Genomic DNA, 24,122 nt, shown 5'->3' with positions numbered 1-24,122 from the left:
CTATATGGCTAGCTTAAAATGAACCCAAAATAGGTTGGAAATAAAAAATCAGACATGTAATGACTAGAGGCAACAATAATAATCAAAATGTGAACATTTATTAATAAGCAATTTAATAAATGTTTTTTTGCTTAATTATTATTAATTAAACGTATTAATAAATGTTAATTTCCAACATACTTTGGGTTCATTTTAAGCAAATAATTTTTAAACAATAGAGTTGAGTTAAATAAAACTACCCAGCAGGGCAAAATTTTTTGTCCATTTTCAACCCAACTTGGGTTGTTTTTAACCCAGCATTTTTTAGAGTTTAGTGAAGACAGAGCTGCTCATCTTCCGTTAGTTCAGTACAATTTTACCATCCAGTTTGGTTAATTTCAAAAGGGGGTGAAACGCTCAGTTTCAGTCAATCTCATGTCAATCTTGAGAGCCTATAGAGTAGTATTGCATCCTTCATATCTCCGAAAAGTCTTTAGTTTTATTACATTTATAAAAGAAAAATACGCTTTACCGAATCTTTCCGGAAAAAAACAGAGCGGCTGGAGGTGTGTCGTGTGGGCGGAGCTAAAGAATGACGAGCGCACAGCTATTGCGTTGAGAACGTCTGGAAGCTGTGAGATCCTTAAACGTGGAAAAAATAAATAAATGTAATCCTAAATAAACCATGGAGATCAAGCAGATTTAGCCATACATAAATGATCCAGAATCAGATCTAGAGGCTGAATTTGAACAGGAGAAGCAGCAGCAGCGACTACAGCAGGACATCTCTATGGTATGTACTGTAACTGTAACTTTTTTACAGTTTTACAACATTTGTGTGTTAAATCGTGGTTTATGAGGACATGACTTGGTTTATGGACTATTATATGTGATTTAATGTTAGCAGTAGCAAGCAGAACGGGTTTGCACGTCAGACTAGTGCGTGTTTACGTAGAAAAAAAATGGAATAGTAGCGCATTTGAATGAACGAGTCGATAGCGAACAACACACAGACATTTGAAGCAGTTTTACTCACCGCCACAAAATCTACATAAATACATAAATAGCTACATAAATAGCTACAAATCCGGAGTTGAACTGGGGTTTGTTCATAAACCATCATCGCCGAAATTCAAGGAACAAACAAAAACTCCGGAAACACAAACTCCATCCACTGTCCCATTAATGCTGGTTTCTTTGGGAAGGGTTGTCTTGCCCTGACAACCACAAACACACTTCTTTGGTGACGATGTTGATTTGAAGTTGTTTTCGAGTATGGGCCAAAGTGATGTCAACAAAGACATTCCGCCCTTGTTGACGTCACTTTGGCCCATACTCGGAAAAAACTTTCCGAAACTTTTTTGCCACAGAAATACTCCATCAAACGTCCAACTTTAAAAAAAAAAAAACTTTGTCCATGTTGAGCATGGGAATCCAAGTCTTTAACAGTGTAAAAAGCTCACTATGCATAAAATAGCATTTCACCCCCCCTTTAATAACAATCCCTTTGAGTTCGGCCTGGAGTCTTGGGGTAATCTTTTGAAAATTGTCAACATTGGCAAATTGTCAAAAAGCAACACTGACAATGAAATCTATAACACAAGATATAATGAATATCTGTTTTGGTCTCAGGACTGCAATAGCTAGTAAAACGGTTGACCTGCCATTTATAAACATTAGACATAAAAATATAGCATAATATTAATCCAGTTACTTATTGTTCCATAACGCATGTTTTAATATGCCAGCAGGAAAACTCGATCAGCATCTGCTGTTGGAAATGTGAAATGCACCTCGTCTGAGCAGAAGCAGGGATGAACGATTGAGACCAGAAGGGAGGAAATCAAAACACCTTGAATGTTTGAATCTTTGTCTCCTGGGGGTATTCCAGAAAGCAAGGTTAACTTACCGTCACATAACTGAACTCTCGGTTAACTAACGCAAACATTGCTTACTCGAGGTGCAACAGAGCGACAAATCGATCCATGGAGACAGACACTAAGAAAGAGCGCGCCATTCTACTTCCTCTTCTTCTTTTGTTTAATGGCGAGTTACATCACTTGCTTAGTGCACATCGCCACCTATTGGGTGGTTATGCAATAATTTTTTCAATCTCTTAATTTAATAAGTAATCTTTATTCACTGAGAATTATCATTATAATGTTTGTTTGATGCTAATTGATTGAATGCAGATCCATGTGTGAGATGACAATTCAATTGATGATGAATATATTTGAATTGAATTAACATTTAAACCGGGGTTTTTCAAACTTTATGATGCCAAGGACCCCCAAATATGATTAATCTTTTATGAGGGACCCCTTTCCTAATCTACATATTTTTTATGTATGAATTTTTTTTTAAACTGTTAGATAAATAGTAAGTGTGACATTATAAATGCAACATATTGTTTTAAAACTTAAATTGGCTATACTTAATGTTGGATGTTATAAACCTGAAGAAGAAAATTTTCAATTAAAAATAATTAATATAAGTAACTTTCACAATAAATGTAAATAAGCAGCTTACGTACTGCATTAAGAATACTGCTTTACAACCCCAGTGAGCAAAATAAAGGGGACTATAGTGAGAAAAATTCCCTAGAAAGATAAAAAGCAAACATACACAATTCTGGAAAGTATGTATAAGGTTGGCAAGAAAGGAGAGAAACATTTAGAAGTGAAACAGTTAGAATGTTTGGTAGACTTTATCCATTTTTGCTTTGTCTTTTTATTCTCTGAACTTTTCCCTGGACCCCAGTTTGAAAACCCCTAATTTAAACATTATCTTGCTATAATAGTGCTTTAGAATTAATATATAATATTGTTATTATATAACTGTAACCGTATAACACATTTAGTTAAATTAATATAACTATATTAATTATTTAGTTAGTTAGTCACTTTAAATAAATGTTACTATAACAGTTAAGGAAATAGTTGCTCTATGAATGTAACTCAAACTGAAAAGGCAAGGAAGGCTTGAGAACAGTGAAGGAATGCAATAGAAACGAGTGTCTGAGCTTTGAGATGAGAACAGCCTTTAGTTTTGAGGCAGTTTATCCAGTCATGTTCACTGTGGCTATTATGATATTCAAACCCATTTTAATTTTACTAATTTTTCAAATGACAACCAGTTTCTTAGTTCTTGTTTCCTTTATTCTGAGGGGAAATGTCTGTAGTAGATGAAGTCATGAAGATAGAAAACTCTATGCAGAAACCAAAGTAGCCACTTTTAGGTTCTACCTCACAAAAAATAAAACAGTAAACCGATGTGTCTCTGACTACACATGATGTGAACCGTCCGCCAACAACACTCCCAGCTGAAAGATCTGACATTACAGATGTGGTTAGGTCTCTCTTTTTGGGGTCAAACTGTGTTCCTTAGTACAGTTAGCATTACTTCAACCTTTTAGAAGCAGGATTAAATGGGTTTACTGGAGAAACGGGAGGGAAGCTGTCAATCAAGGCTCGTTTTATTGTGCACGTATTGGATTGCAGTTCTGTAACATGCCAGTGAGTTTGAACATGTCTGTCTGTGCAAACAAACTTTAATGATTTAACAGAAACTCAAAGTGAGAGCAGTGACAGGCCTGCAGCTTCTTTTACTGTAATTCTCTGGATCCTCAGGTTTTTCCTGACGAGTGAAGCCCATCATTCTGCTTTGCTTCGTTTTATGGGGCCGGGGAGTTTGTCTTGCAGTCTGCACAAAGAGAGAGAGAGATCAATGAGTCCACATCAGAAAGAAACACTTTATTCATTTTCATGGACAGTACAGCACAGTTCAGTCTAGTACAGCAGATTAGACCTGATTGAACCACACTGATGCGAGATTTGAGCTCCCTGAAAATTACGGATCTGCAATTGATGTAAATGAGCCACATCTGCAGTACTTACAGATTACAGGTGTTTTTGATAAAGTACGGACGCAGGGCAAGAGCTGGAGTGGATGAAAGGAAAGTGACTGGATGTAACAGGACCCTGGTCAAAGCAATATGATTTTTGTTTGTTTATGTTTTTGAATAAAATCATGCAATTGTATGCAAGGCATCCAGGGTTTCCATCATGTGAATATTAAACGATATACAGCACAATAATGAACTTATAGATAAGATAAAATGTACAAAAACCTGTATTTTACCGAAGACATGCAATTTGATGGAGCTGCACTGCTAATAATAAATAACTTTAAAATAAATAAATAATGGGTTGTTACGTCTGACCCAGGATCTGAGTTACACCAAAACTACCCAAACACTGGGTTGTTACGTCTGACCCAGGATCTGAGTAACACAAAAACTACTCAAACACTGGGTTGTTACGTCTGACCCAGGATTTGGGTAACACAAAAACTACCCAAACACTGGGTTGTTACATCTGACCCAGGATCTGAGTTACACCAAAACTACCCAAACACTGGGTTGTTACGTCTGACCCAGAATCTGGATAACACAAAAACTACTCAAACACTGGGTTGTTATGCCTGACCCAGGATCTGAGTAACACAAAAACTACTCAAACACTGGGTTGTTACGCCTGAACCAGGATCTGGGTAACACAAAAACTACTCAAACACTGGGTTGTTACGTCTGACCCAGGATCTGTGTAACACATAAACTACTCAAACACTGGGTTGTTACGTCTGACCCAGGATCTGTGTAACACAAAAACTACTCAAACACTGGGTTGTTACGGCTGACCCAGGATCTGTGTAACACATAAACTACTCAAACACTGGGTTGTTACGTCTGACCCAGGAGTTGAGTAACACAAAAACTACTCAAACACTGGGTTGTTACGTCTGACCCAGGAGTTGAGTAACACAAAAACTACTCAAACACTGGGTTGTTACGCCTGACCCAGGATCTGAGTAACACAAAAACTACTCAAACACTGGGTTGTTACGTCTGACCCAGGATCTGAGTAACACAAAAACTACCCAAACACTGGGTTGTTACGCCTGACCCAGGATCTGAGTAACACAAAAACTACCCAAACACTGGGTTGTTATGCCTGACCCAGGATCTGAGTAACACAAAAACTACTCAAACACTGGGTTGTTATGCCTGACCCAGGATCTGAGTAACACAAAAACTACTCAAACACTGGGTTGTTATGCCTGACCCAGGATCTGAGTAACACAAAAACTACTCAAACACTGGGTTGTTATGTCTGACCCAGGATCTGAGTAACACAAAAATTACCCAAACACTGGGTCGTTACGCCTGACCCAGGATCTGTGTAACACAAAAACTACCCAAACACTGGGTTGTTACGTCTGACCCAGGATCTGTGTAACACAAAAACTACTCAAACACTGGGTTGTTACGTCTGACCCAGGATCAGGGTAACAAAAAAACTACTCAAACACTGGGTTGTTACGTCTGACCCAGGATCTGGGTAACACAAAAACTACTCAAACACTGGGTTGTTATGTCTGACCCAGGATCTGGGTAACACAAAAACTACTCAAACACTGGGTTGTTATGTCTGACCCAGGATCTGAGTAACACAAAAACTACTCAAACACTGGGTTGTTACGTCTGACCCAGGATCTGTGTAACACAAAAACTACCCAAACACTGGGTTGTTACGCCTGACCCAGGATCTGTGTAACGCAAAAACTACCCAAACACTGGGTTGTTACGTCTGACCCAGGATCTGAGTAACACAAAAACTACTCAAACACTGGGTTGTTACGTCTGACCCAGGATCTGGGTAACACAAAAACTACCCAAACACTGGGTTGTTACGTCTGACCCAGGATCTGAGTAACACAAAAACTACTCAAACACTGGGTTGTTACGTCTGACCCAGGATCTGGGTAACACAAAAAAAACTACTCAAACACTGGGTTGTTACGTCTGACCCAGGATCTGAGTAACACAAAAACTACTCAAACACTGGGTTGTTACGTCTGACCCAGGATCTGGGTAACACAAAAACTACCCAAACACTGGGTTGTTACGTCTGACCCAGGATCTGAGTAACACAAAAACTACTCAAACACTGGGTTGTTACGTCTGACCCAGGATCAGGGTAACACAAAAACTACTCAAACACTGGGTTGTTATGTCTGACCCAGGATCTGGGTAACACAAAAACTACTCAAACACTGGGTTGTTATGTCTGACCCAGGATCTGGGTAACACAAAAACTACTCAAACACTGGGTTGTTATGTCTGACCCAGGATCTGAGTAACACAAAAACTACTCAAACACTGGGTTGTTACGTCTGACCCAGGATCTGTGTAACACAAAAACTACCCAAACACTGGGTTGTTACGCCTGACCCAGGATCTGTGTAACGCAAAAACTACCCAAACACTGGGTTGTTACGTCTGACCCAGGATCTGAGTAACACAAAAACTACTCAAACACTGGGTTGTTACGTCTGACCCAGGATCTGGGTAACACAAAAACAACCCAAACACTGGGTTGTTACGTCTGACCCAGGATCTGAGTAACACAAAAACTACTCAAACACTGGGTTGTTACGTCTGACCCAGGATCTGGGTAACACAAAAAAAACTACTCAAACACTGGGTTGTTACGTCTGACCCAGGATCTGAGTAACACAAAAACTACTCAAACACTGGGTTGTTACGTCTGACCCAGGATCTGGGTAACACAAAAACTACCCAAACACTGGGTTGTTACGTCTGACCCAGGATCTGAGTAACACAAAAACTACTCAAACACTGGGTTGTTACGTCTGACCCAGGATCAGGGTAACACAAAAACTACTCAAACACTGGGTTGTTACGTCTGACCCAGGATCTGGGTAACACAAAAACTACTCAAACACTGGGTTGTTACGTCTGACCCAGGATCTGGGTAACACAAAAAAAACTACTCAAACACTGGGTTGTTACGTCTGACCCAGGATCTGAGTAACACAAAAACTACTCAAACACTGGGTTGTTACGTCTGACCCAGGATCTGGGTAACACAAAAACTACCCAAACACTGGGTTGTTACGTCTGACCCAGGATCTGAGTAACACAAAAACTACTCAAACACTGGGTTGTTACGTCTGACCCAGGATCAGGGTAACACAAAAACTACTCAAACACTGGGTTGTTACGTCTGACCCAGGATCTGGGTAACACAAAAACTACTCAAGCTGGGAGCTGGGGTCATAGCAGGATCTGGGTAACACAAAAACTACTCAAACACTGGGTTGTTACGTCTGACCCAGGATCTGGGTAACACAAAAACTACTCAAACACTGGGTTGTTACGTCTGACCCAGGATCTGGGTAACACAAAAAAAACTACTCAAACACTGGGTTGTTACGTCTGACCCAGGATCTGAGTAACACAAAAACTACTCAAACACTGGGTTGTTACGTCTGACCCAGGATCTGGGTAACACAAAAACTACCCAAACACTGGGTTGTTACGTCTGACCCAGGATCTGAGTAACACAAAAACTACTCAAACACTGGGTTGTTACGTCTGACCCAGGATCAGGGTAACACAAAAACTACTCAAACACTGGGTTGTTACGTCTGACCCAGGATCTGGGTAACACAAAAACTACTCAAGCTGGGAGCTGGGGTCATAGCAGGATCTGGGTAACACAAAAACTACTCAAACACTGGGTTGTTACGTCTGACCCAGGATCTGTGTAACACAAAAACTACTCAAACGTCTGACGTAAGGAAGGTAATTTTATGACATTCCATGCAAGTTGTGAGTTTATACCGTATCTGTGTTTCTTTCTGTAAAAAGTGTTGCATAATTAAATGATAAATGCATTCATGTAATAAGTTCACTGATATGTGGGCATTTCCATTATTAAAAGTATATATTTAATAGCAAGCTATATTAATTTGAATTTGTTTAAAAATAACACGATTTATATGCAAACGGGATGTTATCAGCAGTGTACCTGATCTGATTATCACAAAATAATCGAATATCTGACTGGTCACATCCACTCTTTCAAACAGAGGTTATGAGGTGTGGAGAGACATCATGGGGCACTGGAACATGAACAGCCTGGGGCCAGTTTGTAATCATTTTAAGGAATTCTGACAGTCTGTGGGACATCCGACTACTTTCCAAGAAGGGGCGCAACTGATTTACAGATAATATGGACAGGAATTGAGGCTATAGCCAATAGCAGTAGTCGGAGTAAAAGCTGCAGGATCATGAGAACTTGTTAAATCTTGTGAATTATTACGACTTTGTTGAGGCGTGAGAACATGTTGTTCAGTCGGGTTCATTCTTGGTTGGGTGACAGGACACTCCTATCGTCTTTGTGTGAGTGTGCGGTTTCCAGTTCGCTCGGGCCGTACGCTCTTTCTATGTTGTGCGTGCCGTTTGGACGCCGGTACTCCGGTCTAATTTGTTTTCGATTCATTGTCGGGGTTCAGACATTCATGCTCTGTGTGTTTGTCTTCTGTTGTCTTGTGTGTTTTTCACTAATGCCCGTTCATGTTTATGTTTTCATTGGCAAGGCATTCGTGTTGTCGTGTTGTAGCATGTGTTTATTGTGCATCAGCCGCATGCTTTCATGTTGTCGAGTTCAGTGTGGACATGCAGTCTGTGTTAAGTAAAGAAAACGCTGTTACTCAAACAACCTGTTCTGTTTTTGACCTTTTACACTGCACGCCAGCAGAAACGCTCCAAACCGTATGAGGCACCTCATTCAAGAGTCGAGACGTGGGAGGAGTTATGAGGTTTGATTGACAGCTTGAGGAGCCAATGGGCTTATGCTGCCTTCACGCACTCTAGACTTGGTCGGCGTCGTGTCATAGCAGGGGGCGTGGCGTGGGGGCGGAGTGGTGTCATAGCTGGGGGCGTGGGGGCGGAGTGGTGTCATAACTGGGGGCGTGGGGGCGGAGTGGTGTCATAACTGGGGGCGTGGGGGAGGAGTGGTGTCATAACTGGGGGCGTGGGGGCGGAGTGGTGTCATAACTGGGGGCGTGGGGGCGGAGTGGTGTCATAGCTGGGGGCGTGGGGGCGGAGTGGTGTCATAACTGGGGGCGTGGGGGCGGAGTGGTGTCATAGCTGGGGGCGTGGGGGCGGAGTGGTGTCATAACTGGGGGCGTGGGGGAGGAGTGGTGTCATAACTGGGGGCGTGGGGGCGGAGTGGTGTCATAACTGGGGGCGTGGGGGCGGAGTGGTGTCATAGCTGGGGGCGTGGGGGCGGAGTGGTGTCATAACTGGGGGCGTGGGGGCGGAGTGGTGTCATAACTGGGGGCGTGGGGGCGGAGTGGTGTCATAACTGGGGGCGTGGGGGCGGAGTGGTGTCATAGCTGGGGGCGTGGGGGCGGAGTGGTGTCATAACTGGGGGCGTGGGGGCGGAGTGGTGTCATAGCTGGGGGCGTGGGGGCGGAGTGGTGTCATAGCTGGGGGGCGTGGGGGCGGAGTGGTGTCATAGCTGGGGGGCTTGGGGGCGGGGTCGTGTCATAACTGGGGGGCGTGGGGGAGGAGTGGTGTCATAACTGGGGGGCGTGGGGGAGGAGTGGTGTCATAACTGGGGGCGTGGGGGCGGAGTGGTGTCATAACTGGGGGCGTGGGGGCGGAGTGGTGTCATAACTGGGGGCGTGGGGGCGGAGTGGTGTCATAGCTGGGGGCGTGGGGGCGGAGTGGTGTCATAGCTGGGGGGCTTGGGGGCGGGGTCGTGTCATAGCTGGGGGCGTGGCATGGGGGCGGAGTGGTGTCATAACTGGGGGCGTGGGGGCGGAGTGGTGTCATAGCTGGGGCGTGGGGGCGGAGTGGTGTCATAACTGGGGGCGTGGGGGTGGAGTGGTTGTTATACCTGGGGGCGGAGTGGTGTCATAGCTGGGGGCGTGGGGGTGGAGTGGTGTCATAACTGGGGGCGTGGGGGTGGAGTGGTGTCATAACTGGGGGCGGAGTGGTGTCATAGCTGGGGGCGTGGGGGCGGAGTGGTGTCATAACTGGGGGCGTGGGGGCGGAGTGGTGTCATAACTGGGGGCGTGGGGGCGGAGTGGTGTCATAGCTGGGGGCGTGGCGTGGGGGCGGAGAGGTGTCATAGCTGGGGGCGTGGGGGCGGAGTGGTGTAATAGCTGGGGGCGTGGCGTGGGGGCGGGGTCGTGTCATACCTGGGGGCGTGGCATGGGGGCGGGTCGTGTCATAGCTGGGGGCGTGGCGTGGGGGCGGGGTCGTGTCATACCTGGGGGCGTGGCATGGGGGCGGGTCGTGTCATAGCTGGGGGCGTGGCGTGGGGGCGGGGTCGTGTCATACCTGGGGGCGTGGCATGGGGGCGGTCGTGTCATAGCTGGGGGCGTGGCATGGGGGTGGAGTCGGCGTGGGGGAAAACAGTCCATTCCCCCACAATGTAAATGCATGGGGTTAACCCAGTTTAGCCGGTGGAGAATCACTTTTGCCGCTCGACAGAGCAAGATCTATAGAAACACTGAGCCGTATTGGGTCAGATTGTCCGTACAGTATCTGTGACTGTTAAACGACCCAACGGAATCAATGGCCAGGTGTCATTTTTTCATCAAAACACATGCAGCTCCACCGACCCCCATATAAACTCACCTAAAGGATTATTAGGAACACACACTAATACTGTGTTTGACCCCCTTTGGCCTTCAGAACTGCCTTAATTCTACGTGGCATTGACTCAAAAAGGTGCTGAAAGCATTCTTTAGAAATGTTGGCCCATATTGATAGGAGAGCATCTTGCAGTTGATGGAGATTTGTGGGATGCACATCCAGGGCACGAAGCTCCCGTTCCACCACATCCCAAAGATGCTCTATTGGGTTGAGATCTGGTGACTGTGGGGCCATTTTAGTCCAGTGAACTCATTGTCATGTTCAAGAAACCAATTTGAAATGATTGGAGCTTTGTGACGGTGCATTATCCTGCTGGAAGTAGCCATCAGAGGATGGGGACATGGTGCTCATAAAGGGATGGACATGGGCAGAAACAATGCTCAGGTAGGCCGTGGCATTTAAACCATGCCCAATTGGCACTAAGGGGCCTAAAGTGTGCCAAGAAAACATCCTCCACACTAGAGGGCTGCATTGGGATTGAGTCCCGCGGGACCCAACGTAAATCTCGCGGGAGCGGGGGGTTTGAATTTTGCTGCGGGCGGGAATGGGCGGCTAAAAAAAACACAGCGGGAATCGGCGGGATAGGGAGGTTGCCTAACGACATGATGGAGATGTCAATAGATGATGTAGAAAAGAACCTCAAACGAGGTATTTACAGCACAAAAGCAAGGAAAGTCTGACATTTGGAGAAGTTTCTCAATTGTTTTGGTAGGCAAAATCATGCGGTATGTATAACGTTATATGTATCCACATATTGCGCAGCTGGCAAATACACAGATACTTGATCATACCTCACCAAAAACGCTCAGCACTCCCTGCAGGTCAAGTTGACTGTTTGGTGTTTTTGACAAACAATACATAGAAGTTTAGTGAGTGGAAATGGATTGTTTCTAAATGTCCGTTTGCTATTTTGTGTTCACATTACGTTCTGTTGAAGCATGTTTTCTCAGGTTTCCTTTCAGTCGGTCACGTTCGACGGAATTGGGATCTGTTCTCTTACGAGAGGTTCTCTCGTATTGCGTAAGTTCCTTACGCTACGGGAAAGTATTCTTTCTTCGAGATTTCTGAAAAACCCAAAATTATCCTTAATTTTGTAACATTGTCAACGCAGTGCGGCAGCCTGGCAGACCATAGCAGGCTATTCCAGCGTGCTATTGGCTGCTCTGCTGGCAACTGCAGCAGCCTATCGGTGAGCCCGCGTGACGTGGCGACCAATGAGGGCGCTTCGCGCCCACCTGGCTTCATTTGCCTACAGGTGGGGCGTGGCCACGTGTATATAAGCAGGGCTCACGGGCTGCATATTCGATTTTCTTTTCTTCAGCGAAGCCCTTCGCATCGCTGGATCTGGAACCCGCCGCCGTGAACGCGCAGACAAGCAAGCAGAGGACAGCGCCTGAGGAAGCCGGCAGCATCGCGCCACCTTCAGCCTTCCGTGCCTGCTCTGCTATCCGGCAGCATTATATCCTTTTACGCTCAAAGTGTTGTCGCCGCTGCGTCACACTTTTCACAAAAAGAGCCGAGCGTTGATACAAATGTCTCGTTCCACCTGCGGCTCGTGTCACGCGCAGCTCAGCTCCGGGGACCGCCATGTGATCTGCGCTCTCTGCCTGGGCCGTGATCACGCCGCCGCCGCACTCCTCGCTGGCGGATGCCAAGAGTGCGAAGAACTGACGATGTCGACCCTGCGGGCTCGACTCGTCCTGTTCGAAGATGATATCCCTCCAGTCCCTGCCACGCCGCGCAGAAAGAAGCGCCGCTCGCAGTGGACTCCGGAGTTCGCCGAGAGAAGCTCGCCGGAACCTTTCCCGCCCGCTTCACTCTCGCCTTCCCCGCCCCCACCCCAGGCCGCCATTTCTGTTGCCGCCTCCGGGGATGAGGCGGATGCGGCCGCGGAACGCGCCGACAGCTGCTCCATCATGGCTTCCGACAGCGAGGACTGGTCTTCCGCGACCTCTTCAGTCCGGGGCTCCGGACGCTCTCGAGCGGGTGAGGACGCCGAACTTTTGCGCCTTCTCACCCGGGCTGTCGAGCAGCTAGGCCTCGAATGGGCCCCGCCCAAGGTGGCAGCGCCGAACCGACTTGACGGATGCTTCCTAAACAGTCGCCGCCGTGCGCCCACCTCCAGGACTGCACCCTTTCTGCCAGAGCTTCACGAGGAGCTCGCAAAGTCCTGGAACGCGCCATTCTCCGCGAGGGTCTCGTCTCAGGCTTCTTCGACGCTCTCACAAGTTGACGGCGCGGCTGAGAAAGGCTACAACGCTATCCCTCCGGTGGAAGAGGCGGTCGCAGCGCACCTTTGCCCGCCTTCTGGTTGGCGCTCAAAGGCTGCCCTCCCGTCTAAGGCCTGCAGAGTGACGTCATCGCTGATCGGCCGCGCTTTCGCTGCCTCCGGTCAAGCTGCGTCCGCTCTGCACTCTATGGCCGTGCTGCAAATCCTCCAAGCTAATCTCCTCCGCGACCTGGACGAGAAATGCTGTGACGCTGAGTTAATCACGGATTTGCGAAGCGCGACGGATCTCTCCCTTCGCGCCACCAAGACCGCAGCACAGGCCCTCGGACACTCTATGGCCTCCCTCACGGTAGCTGAGCGCCACCTCTGGCTCACGCTCGCGGACATGCGAGAAACAGAGCGCGCGGCCTTCCTAAACGCCCCGCTCTCTCCGTCTGGGCTTTTCGGACCAGCGGTCAAGGGGATCGTCGACCGTTTCTCCGAAGTGCAGAAAACGACGCAGGCCATGAACCTTTTCCTGCCTCGACGCCCCGGCGCTAGCAATAGCTCCGCTGCTCGCCGTCCTCGTGACCAGCCAGCAACGAGCTCTGCGCAGCGCCCAGCGCGGCCCCCTTCGTCTCAGAGAAGACCGAGCGGCCGCCCCAGATCGCGCTCTTCCAGCCGTGGTAAGCCGCCTCCACCTCGGGGCCCCCGGCCTAGGATCACGCTGAAGCCCGAGCCTCCAAAGTCCTCCTAGCAAGAGGCGAGAAACGACGGTTAAGTCCCGCCGCGGCCGGACCACCGTCAAAACTCTTTTTCCTGTCAGCCCCCACCACTGTGGCTGCTGCAGATGGATTTCACGCAGCCAACGAGCCGGCAAAAATGCCTTCTCGCCTGTCAATAACCGCCGTTTTTACGGCGAACCAGAGAAATCACAAAAGTTGCATTATTTCTGGTCGCACGGCTCGCGCCGTATGTGTTTCAAATGCAGTAAATGTGCCCACTTTTCTGTGTTCACTCCTGCACACAAGCACTATAAACCCTGTGTCCCCCACTCACATAAAGCGGCCACCGGCCGCTCGAGTGCTAGAGTTAGGTCACGTGTCCGCTTGTTTGCGTCCACGACTAACCACCACACGCGCTGTCACACAGCCACTCTTAACCGGTCATGTTCCACGCGTAAGAGTTGTGCCCGCTCAAACGCGCTCACACATTTTCGCGAACATTATGCCTCAGGCGCCACGCGCCGCGCCACACACCATTTGTTTTCCGCCCAGGGTGGCCGGAGCGATGAGTGTAGGGCCGCACACAAGCCACTCCCCGCTCGAAGCGGCAGAGATGCAGTGTGTAGGGCACTGCGCCCGCCCCTCCTATACAGGCCGTCAAACCCGCGAAGCGCGGCGTTTCGAGCCCGTAGGCCGTTCTATCCCGTGTGGCGCACGCGAGAGCGTGGGAAGCCATTCCGGGTGTATCAGAATGGGTGCTGAAAACAGTGAAGCACGGCTACACTCTGCAGTTTGCTCGCCGCCCTCCGCGCTTCTGTGCGCGTACAGAGACGAGAGTGAGCGAGGAAGTAGCACATCTACTTCGAGCAGAAATAGCCACGCTGCTGTGCAAAGGGGCTATAGAACCGGTTCCCCACTCTATGAGCGAGTCAGGTTTTTACAGCCGGTATTTTCTCGTGCCAAAAAGGGATGGGTCGCTCAGACCGATTCTGGATCTGAGGCGTCTGAACAAAGCTCTTATGAAAAGATCGTTCAAGATGCTCACGACCAAGCAGATCCTCGCGCATATTCGCCCGAGAGACTGGCTAATCTCCCTAGATTTGAAAGATGCATATTTTCAAATCAAGATAACGCCGCGTCACAGGCCATTCTTACGATTCGCCTTCGACGGCCAGGCTTATCAATACACCGTCCTTCCGTTCGGCCTGTCACTAGCACCCCGTACATTTACGAAGTGCATGGACGCGGCCCTCGCTCCTCTGAGAAATCGAGGGATGCGAGTATTGAACTATCTGGACGATTGGCTCATCCTGGCGCAGTCGGAGGCCGAGCTCCTCGCCCACAGGGCAATGCTGCTCAGCCATCTGGACAGCCTAGGGCTCACGGTCAATTGGACCAAGAGCTCATTAGTGCCCACGCAATCAACCTCATTTCTGGGTTTGAATCTGGACACTGTGGCAATGTCAGCCCGCCTGTCACCCCATCGCGCGCGCCAAGTTCGGCGCATGGCTGCGTACTTTCGGCCGGGCAAAATCGCACCTCTCAAGCTTTTTCAGAGGATGCTGGGACGTATGGCCTCAGCTGCAGCTGTGCTCCAGCTGGGCTTAATGCGCATGCGCCCGCTGCAATGCTGGTTAAACGCCCGAGTGCCTCACAGGGCCTGGGCGTCCGGTGGCTTCAGGATCAGAGTGACTCAGGGCTGCGTGTCAGCCCTAGAGCCCTGGTTAGTAGCCGACTGGTACCAGAGGGGAGTGACGATGGGAGCCATCTCACACCGCAAGGTCATCTCGACGGACGCCTCCACCACGGGTTGGGGCGCCGTTTTCGAGGGCAGATCAGCCTCGGGCCTTTGGTCGAGCGAGGAAAAACTCCTACACATAAACTGTTTGGAGATGATAGCGGTAGAGAACGCGCTCAAGCAGTTTCTCCCGCTTATACGAGGACACCATGTGTTAGTCCGGTCGGACAACACCACAGTGGTGTCCTACGTGAACCGGCAGGGCGGTGTCAGGTCCAGAGGTCTGGGCAAACTGACAGAACGCCTGCTCGTGTGGGCACACAGCTCGCTGCGCTCGTTGAGAGCTGCGCACGTGCCGGGCCACCTCAATGTGGGTCCGGACAAGCTGTCCAGGGGCCTCATTCTCCCAGGAGAATGGTCCCTGCACCCCCAGACAGTCCAGCTGGTATGGCGCCTGTTCGGCAGAGCGGAGCTCGACCTCTTTGCAACAAAAGAGAACGCCCGCTGCCCGACGTTTCTATCCAAAAGCGAGGATGCGCTGTCCCAAACTTGGCCCAGCCTCCCGCTGTATGCTTTCCCGCCGATCTCCCTATTGCCTCAGGTCATAGCGAAAATCAGGGAAACGCGCCGTCCGGTGCTCCTTATAGCACCGCGCTGGGAGAACCAGATTTGGTACCCAGAGCTGGTGAAGCTGTCGCACTCACCCCCCTGGCCAGTTCCGCTGAGAGCAGACCTTCTCTCTCAAGCAGGAGGGTCAGTTTGGCATCCCCATCCAGAGCGATGGTCTCTGCATGTATGGGTGACCAACGGATACCCGTTGACCTGCCCGAAGGGGTTATGAACACGATTTCACACTCTAGAGCCCCCTCGACGAGGCGGTTATATAGTTCTAAGTGGTCGGTGATCACTGAGTGGTGTGTTTCCAAGGGATTGGACCCACAGCAATGTGGAGTCCAGCGGGTGCTCTCCTTCCTCCAAGAGCTTTTGGAATTGGGCAGGTCCTCTTCCACGCTCAAAGTGTATGTGGCGGCTATAGCAGCGTTCGCTCAGACGACGCTAGGTAGCACGCTAGGAAGGAACGAGCTCATCGTCCGTTTCCTCAGAGGAGCCAGACGGATGAATCCCCCGCGGCCCCAGTCGGTTCCTATATGGGATCTGGCCTTGGTCCTAGAGGCCCTGAAGGCTCATCCCTTTGAACCGCTCGAGACTGTGGAACCAAGGTTCCTTTCGCTAAAAACCGCGTTTCTGATAGCTCTGGCTTCAGTGAAACGCGTGGGGGATCTACACGCGCTCTCAGTGAGCCCGACGTGTATGGAGTTCGGTCCTAATGACTCTAAGGTCATTCTCAGACCGAGGCATGGTTATGTCCCCAAAGCGATCGGCACTCCCTTCAGGGCGCAGATTATCTCCCTCTCGGCTCTGCCAGCATCCGATGAGGGGGATGGTGGCAATTTCCTCTGCCCTGTCAGGGCATTGAGGGTTTATGTCACACGCTCCGCCGCCTTCAGGCGTTCTGAGCAGCTATTTGTTTCGTTTGGTGGGCGCACTAAAGGTCTCGCCTCCTCGAAACAGACCCTGTCCAGGTGGATAGTGGACGCGATTGCAACTGCATACGCTTCCAAACACCTGCAGTGCCCACTAGGTGTCAGAGCACACTCCACCAGAGGCATGGCCTCTTCGTGGGCTTGGGCCAGAGGGATTTCCATCCACGATATCTGTATGGCGGCAGGCTGGGCCTCCCCGTCTACATTCGTGAGATTTTACAATCTGGAAGTTCCTGCCTTACAGGCGAAAGTGTTATCAGTTCAATAGGGCCGTTGGTTCTGCCCAGTGATTCTGCGCAGACATAGCTCACATACTGGTAGTAAGTTCGGTACTAGGCTCATGTGAATTTGAAGGAGACCGGCGGTGCCGTTCCCTCATTTACGAGACGAGCTGTTGTGAGTTTGAAGGTGACCGGCGGTGCCGTTACCTCACTCATATAACAAGATATTGTGAATTTGAAGGCGACTGGCGTTGCCGTTCCCTCATTCATGCGACAAGGTGTGGTGAATTTGAAGGCGACCGGCAGGTGCCGTTCCCTCATTCATGGGACAGGGTGTTGTAACCACCTGTTGTAACCACCCGTCAGTTCAAATGAAGTGTCTGTATATGTGGTGGCCCGTTTCCTTTACCGGCCACCCTGCCCGAGCAGTGTTTTTTCCCCGGTTCCCTGGGATACATATGCTGTATGCGAGGCGCGCACGGCGTTGACAATATGTTCCCGTAGCGTAAGGAACTTACGCAATACGAGAGAACCTCTCGTAAGAGAACGATACTCGGTTACTTAACGTAACCTCGGTTCTCTCTAGAAGAGGGAACGAGTATTGCGTTCCTTGCTGTGCGCCCCGCGGGCTTTTACGCTTCAGAACTACGAAAACCGAATATGCAGCCCGTGAGCCCTGCTTATATACACGTGGCCACGCCCCACCTGTAGGCAAATGAAGCCAGGTGGGCGCGAAGCGCCCTCATTGGTCGCCACGTCACGCGGGCTCACCGATAGGCTGCTGCAGTTGCCAGCAGAGCAGCCAATAGCACGCTGGAATAGCCTGCTATGGTCTGCCAGGCTGCCGCACTGCGTTGACAATGTTACAAAATTAAGGATAATTTTGGGTTTTTCAGAAATCTCGAAGAAAGAATACTTTCCCGTAGCGTAAGGAACTTACGCAATACTCGTTCCCTCTTCTAGAGAGAACCGAGGTTACGTTAAGTAACCGAGTATCGTTTTTTGTTTCTCAATCTGGTTTTCTGTTTTCTGTTTTGCAAAGCAGTCTATTTTTATGTGCAAAGTTTTTGATAAAAACGAAATTATATTTGAATGTATTTGTCTTTTTTTTTTTTTTTACATGCAGGCCAGGGAAACGAAACAAACAACCCCATGAATCTCTTTAATAAAATCAATACAAATACGTGTTTTTTTCCCCCTGCGGGACGGGAGAAGACACAAAATCAATGCATCTCTATTATTGTGCGGGAATAAATTCTCGGAGTTTTGCGGGTGCGGGCGGGAGTGGACATACATATTGCGGGAGCGGGCGGGAGTGTAACACATACGTTGCGGGAGCGGGCGGTAATGGTCAGAAATTCGGCGGGTGCGGGCGGGAGCGGGATGAAGAAAACAGTCCCGCGCAGGGCTCTACTCCACACCATTACACCACCACCACCAGCCTGCACAGTGGGAACAAGGCATGATGGATCCATGTTCTCATTCTGTTTACGCCAAATTCTGACTGTACCATCTGAATGTCTCAACAGAAATCCAGACTCATCAGACCAGGCAACATTTTTCCAGTCTTCAACTGTCCAATTTTGGTGAGCTTGTGCAAATTGTAGCCTCTTTTTCCTATTTGTAGTGGAGATGAGTGGTACCCGGTGGGGTCTTCTGCTGTTGTAGCCCATCCGCCTCATGGTTGTGTGTGTTGTGGCTTCACAAATGCTTTGCTGCAGACCTCGGTTGTAACGAGTGGTTATTTCAGTCAAAGTTGCTCTTCTATCAGCTTGAATCAGTCGGCCCATTCTCCTCTGACCTCTAGCATCAACAAGGCATTTTCGCCCACAGGACTGCCGCATACTGGATGCTTTTCCCTTTTCACACCATTCTTTGTAAACCCTAGAAATGGTTGTGTGTGAAAATCCCAGTAACTGAGCAGATTGTGAAATACTCAGACCGGCCCGTCTGGCACCAACAACCATGCCACGCTCAAAATTGCTTAAATCCCCTTTCTTTCCCATTCCGACATTCAGTGTGGAGTTCAGGAGATTGTCTTGACCAGGACCACACCCCTAAATGCATTGAAGACACTGCCATGTGATTGGTTGATTAGATAATTGCATTAATGAGAAATTGAACAGGTGCTCCTAATAATCCTTTAGGTGAGTGTAGGTATCTTCATAAATCACCCAGTCTTTCCATGAAGACGTTCATTCAGTGTTCCTGAATTTAATGGATTAAAAGTATCAATTACATACATTTAACGTTTTAAAATGATCATGTGCTATGAAATTGATATTTGGAGTTGACAATATGTTGTCAGTGTAACAATATTATTAGAATTACTGACAATAGCAAAGTTTTTTTTATTGACTTATTTATAGCTACCGTCTTCATCAAAAGACTGATATATGAAGTAGCCGCTATTATATCGTGTATTATTAGTGGGAGGAACTGCATTTTGACGAGAATATGTACAAGTGTCACATGAAGCACAAGCATGAGCCCAGCCCTTCCCATCATGAAATAAAGAAGACTTCTGAATGTGTTGTACATTAATAACCTCACGCTTTATGTGGATATGTAATCGCTCATCGTGAAAAACTGCTTTAACGAGTCCTGTATGTGACAAATATGACTTTATTGGCGTTTTGTTCAACAAAGTTTTGCCATTGTAATTAATTAATTAACTTTTTTTAATCTTTACTATAATACCAGCATCATGTAGTGCACATGTTTCATTGTAATGGACGTATTGCACAGGCTTTGGGAATTGACGAATGGCTTGTCCGTTTATTTGGCAGTATAAAACTTCAGATCAGGGTTTATTAACTCACTAGAGGTGCAGAATGCCACAGGGAAACTTTTCGGGACTGCACCAAGCAAAAATAAATCGTAATCATTACAAGGAGTAAATATAAAGCGTCTAACAAGGTCTACATTCATTTTAATGGCTTGTATTCCCCCACGCCATGTGGCGGATATGACGTTTTGTGGGCGTTCCTAGTAATGCCGACCAAGTCTATCGCAAATGTCATAATTCCCACTTCAGAAGTTATGATTATGAGCATTCAAGTGCTTTGTTGCCGGAATGAACAGGAATATCAACAGGAAAACATTGCACTTATATGTTCATTTCACCGGATTCGTTTGTACAACCCCAAATCAGAAAAAGTTGGGACAGTATGGAAAACGCAAATAAATAAAAAAAAAGAAGTGATTTCTAAATTTACTTTGACTTGTATTTCATTGCAGACAATATGAACACAACATATTTCATGTTTTGTCTGGTCAACTTCATGTCATTTGTAAATATGCATCCTGTCCTGTCAAAAAAAAGTTGGGACAGTAAAGCATTTACCACTTTGTAATGTTGCCATTCCTTTTCACAACACTTAAAAGACGTTTAGGGACTGAAGACACCAAGTGATGAAGTGTTTCAGGTGTAATTTTGTCCCATTCTTCCTGCAAACAAGTCTTAAGGTGGGCAACAGTACGGGGTCTTCGTTGTCGCATTTTGCGCTTCAAAATGCGCCACACATTCTCTATTGGAGACAGGTCGGGACTGAGGCAGGCCAGTCAAGTACCCGAACCCTCTTCCTCCGCAGCCAGGACTTTGTAATGTGTGCAGAATGTGGTTTTGCATTGTCTTGTTGAAATATGCATGGACGTCCCTGGAAAAGATGTCTTCTTGAAGGCAGCATATTATGCTCCAAAATCTCTTTGTACTTTTCAGCATTAATGGTGCCTTCACAGAAGTGCAAGTTACCTTTGGCACTGACACAACCCCATACCATGACAGACCCTGGCTTCTGGACTTGTTGCTGGTAACAGTCTGGATGATCCTTTTCTTCTTTGGTCCGGAGCACACGGCGTCCATTCCTCCAAAAAAATACCTGAAATACTGCTTCATCTGACCACAGTACACGTTTCCACTGTGTGATGGTCCATCCCAGATGCCTCGAGCCCAGAGAAGTCGACGGCGCTTCTGGACACTGTTAACATAGGGCTTCCTTTTGGCACAGGACAGTTTTAACTGGCATTTGTGGATGTAACTACGTATTGTGGTACTTGACAAAGGTTTGCCAAAGTAGTCCTGAGCCCATGTGGTGATATGGCTTCTAGATGATGACGATTCTTGATGCAGTGCCGCCTGAGGGATCGGAGATCACGGTTGTTCAGGTTGTAAATGTGTTGCAGGTCTGAATGACAGGAAAGGATGCATATTTACAAATGACATGAAGTTGACCAGAAAAAAACATGAAATATTTTGTGTTCATATTGTCTGCAATGAAATACAAGTCAAAGTAAATTTAGAAATAACTTCTCTTTTTTTTTTTTTGCGTTTTCCATACTTTCCCAACTTTTTCTGATTTGGGGTTGTAAACAAGAGAGTTTTTCAGACGGGCTACAAATACGTATCATCTTAAATAGTGAAATAACATCCTTTCTTGATGTGCGTTGTTCACTCTCTTGACTTGATGTTTGAAGGAAAATACAATCACTGAAGTTTTAATCTTGCAGTCTGTAATGTACTTATCGTGCACGTATATCCACAGATCGGGCGGGCCAAGTAATATAAAATAACATTCATATCAATCGCGGGTGGATGAGAGATAAATCATTGTGTTTGTTTGATAAAGACATTTTGCGAGCCCTGCCATTTCCCTCACGCATACTCATGGGGGAGTCAAAGCTCATTAAATATGCAAAGCTTATCCAATCATAGCTGTGGGCGTTTACTTCCAAGTCTTCAGTGTGGCACGCCCATAAAAACCAAGTCTATCAGAAATGTCATAATTCCTACTTCAGAAGTTATAATTATGAGCATTCAAGTGCTTTGCAGGAATATGGCCGATTCTGTAATTCCGGTCAAATACAGGCTATTTTCGCTGTTTAAAATTATTCAAATGATTACATGTATATGTAAATATGCACTACATTATTGTCTAGCTGTTTTGGGGAAAACATTGATAAATCATACCTGTCACAGCAGTAGTTCTGTGTTTAAAGTTTATGGCACGCTCATCTCTGGAATTCGGGGATTGTTTCCGAACGTCCCAGTGGTAAACACGACATCAGAGGGCGTTCACGTGCAATTTTTACCTAGGAAACTGGTATTTACGATAATTCCGATAGCGGCATAAATCACAAGCTTGTTTTAATACTTTTCATTGGTTAAATATTTCACAGACAGACGTGACCAACCTATGATGAAATATGGAGGTTTCTGCCCATTAGTGACGATATTTAAATGTCATTAGTTCATAAAGTAATTGTCTTACAGAATTTTAACATTAGACTGAAGTAATAATTTTATTTAAAACATATTATTTGTCCTCTGGACGTGTGAGATACCTAGAATGCCTATATATAATTGTGGCCCTGGCCTGGGGTTGTGCAGCGTTCCTCGTTTTACTCGATTAGTGACATATTCTACACCTTGTCTAGTGCTTGTGTTGAGTTACACACTGTACATCTGCTTAGACTTTGAGTTTAGACTTAGAATTAGGTGCTTTATAAGAGGAATAAAAATCAATCATACATACTTTGCCAGTTTCTCTTCAAGCTGGGACTGCAAATGCACCAAATAACCGTCAATCTGGGTCTACAACAAACCAAACATAGCTTAGAAAATACACTAAAGCGAGAATATAGAAGTTTATAAATATGAAACTCATTCTTACTTTGTTCCTCTCATACAGCAGAGGTGTGCAGAACAAGATGATATCAGCTGTCGAGGAAAATAACAATATTTTACAGTCTTTATTTTGTTATGAAATAAAAAAAATCAGCTATTATATTTAATGCATATATTTTGTCTGTTAATGCATCATATTGTATGAGCACAGTGCCTTCTGGACTGTGTTTTATGGGAATTTTCTTCAACCACCATTATATTTATATTTTATCATTATTTTGACTATTATTATTATTATGAAGACAGGCTTACCGAGTATTAAAACTGTGATCCCATTGAAGACGGCACCCACAACTGTCAGGAACCACATCACAACGGCAAACTGCAGACAAACACAGCACGTCTGTCACTTTTTACTGTAGAACAATTTGGTTAATACTTTAAGCTTCTACATTAATTACACAGATGACAGAATATTCATCTGTCTTCGCCCTTCAAATATTATCAAAAAACATTTGTACCTGCCAAGCAAAAGTGTCAGCTCAATACTGCCAAGTTGCTGAGAGTATTTTTTAGCTTATTGATCCAAGTCCAAACTAAAGCATATTCAAGTCTCTGTGATATTCTGGACTCATGAATGGCTGTAGATGAAGGGACATACCTTCAGTGAATCCACCACATCCTCTACCAGCACAAGTCTTCTTGTCTGTATGAGAGCGGTGTTTATTTTCACCAAACATGTGTCCATGTATCTGCGGGCTGTGTCCGGTGAAATGCAGATGTCTCTGTCCATCAGAACTCTGTGGATGCACAAAGACCTCATTTTACTTCTTTTAAAATCTCAAGAACATTCATCCAGTCGAGCGGAAAGCAGCGTCACACCGAGAAACCAGAAAGCTCTGTGAGATCGCTAAGCAAAGAGAGACTTCAGGATAAGCTACTATACAGAGAAACAGGTGTGATGACACTAACAGTCAACCAATCTAACTAGGAAACTAGATGGGAGTGCAGAAACAGGGCGTCCATGGGGGATCGGGAGGTAATTCATTTCTCACCCACTTAACCCTCTGGTGCTCTTCGGTCATTTCTGACTGGAACATTTTCTGTTTTGAAATTTTAAAAATCACAGCTTCATCAGAATGATATAAAACTTGGTGACTTTTGTAGCATTAGGTATGTAAACACACACAAAATTGAGGGCATGATTCAGGCATGCTAAGTGGTCATAAAGAAATACACAGAAAAAAATCTATATTTCTAACAAAAAAATATCTAAAACTTTATAATAAATAGTCTTTGAGATTTTTTAAATATATATTAAAATCCATCAAAAAATAAATAAATCATTAAATGTGTTCAAAACAGAACTAGTGAATGCTCAAGCCTCTCCATAGAGACCACTAGTGGTCACACACATGGTTGCAGGATTTCTGAAATAATTCCAAAAGAGGGAGATAATCTGCCTTCAAAAAAAATATTTTGAAGGCCTAATCTCTATTTTAACCTGAAATACTGCAATAATAAAAAAAAAAAAAAAAAAATT

General features: G+C 46.6%; 1 protein-coding gene across 1 annotated transcript in view; it reads right to left on the bottom strand.

Annotated features, from left to right (window-relative positions):
• Window positions 1-3,122: 3,122 nt before the first annotated feature.
• Window positions 3,123-24,122, bottom strand: part of LOC307136891 (reticulon-3-B-like) — a 34,964-nt gene continuing 13,964 nt past the window's right edge. Inside the window, exons 3-7 of the mRNA XM_079834232.1 lie at window positions 23,241-23,379; window positions 22,892-22,961; window positions 22,626-22,672; window positions 22,488-22,546; window positions 3,123-3,681 (exon numbers count right to left, since the gene is read on the bottom strand). Coding sequence (XP_079690358.1) covers window positions 3,633-3,681; window positions 22,488-22,546; window positions 22,626-22,672; window positions 22,892-22,961; window positions 23,241-23,379 — 364 coding nt within the window. The 3' untranslated portion in view covers window positions 3,123-3,632. The remainder of the gene's footprint in view (window positions 3,682-22,487; window positions 22,547-22,625; window positions 22,673-22,891; window positions 22,962-23,240; window positions 23,380-24,122) is intronic.

This window comes from Gobio gobio, assembly GCF_949357685.1.
Source record: "Gobio gobio genome assembly, chromosome: 14".
Classification (NCBI taxonomy): Eukaryota; Metazoa; Chordata; class Actinopteri; order Cypriniformes; family Gobionidae; genus Gobio; species Gobio gobio.
Note: the sequence above shows the minus strand (reverse complement) of the source record. Positions and strands in the feature narration are given on the sequence as shown.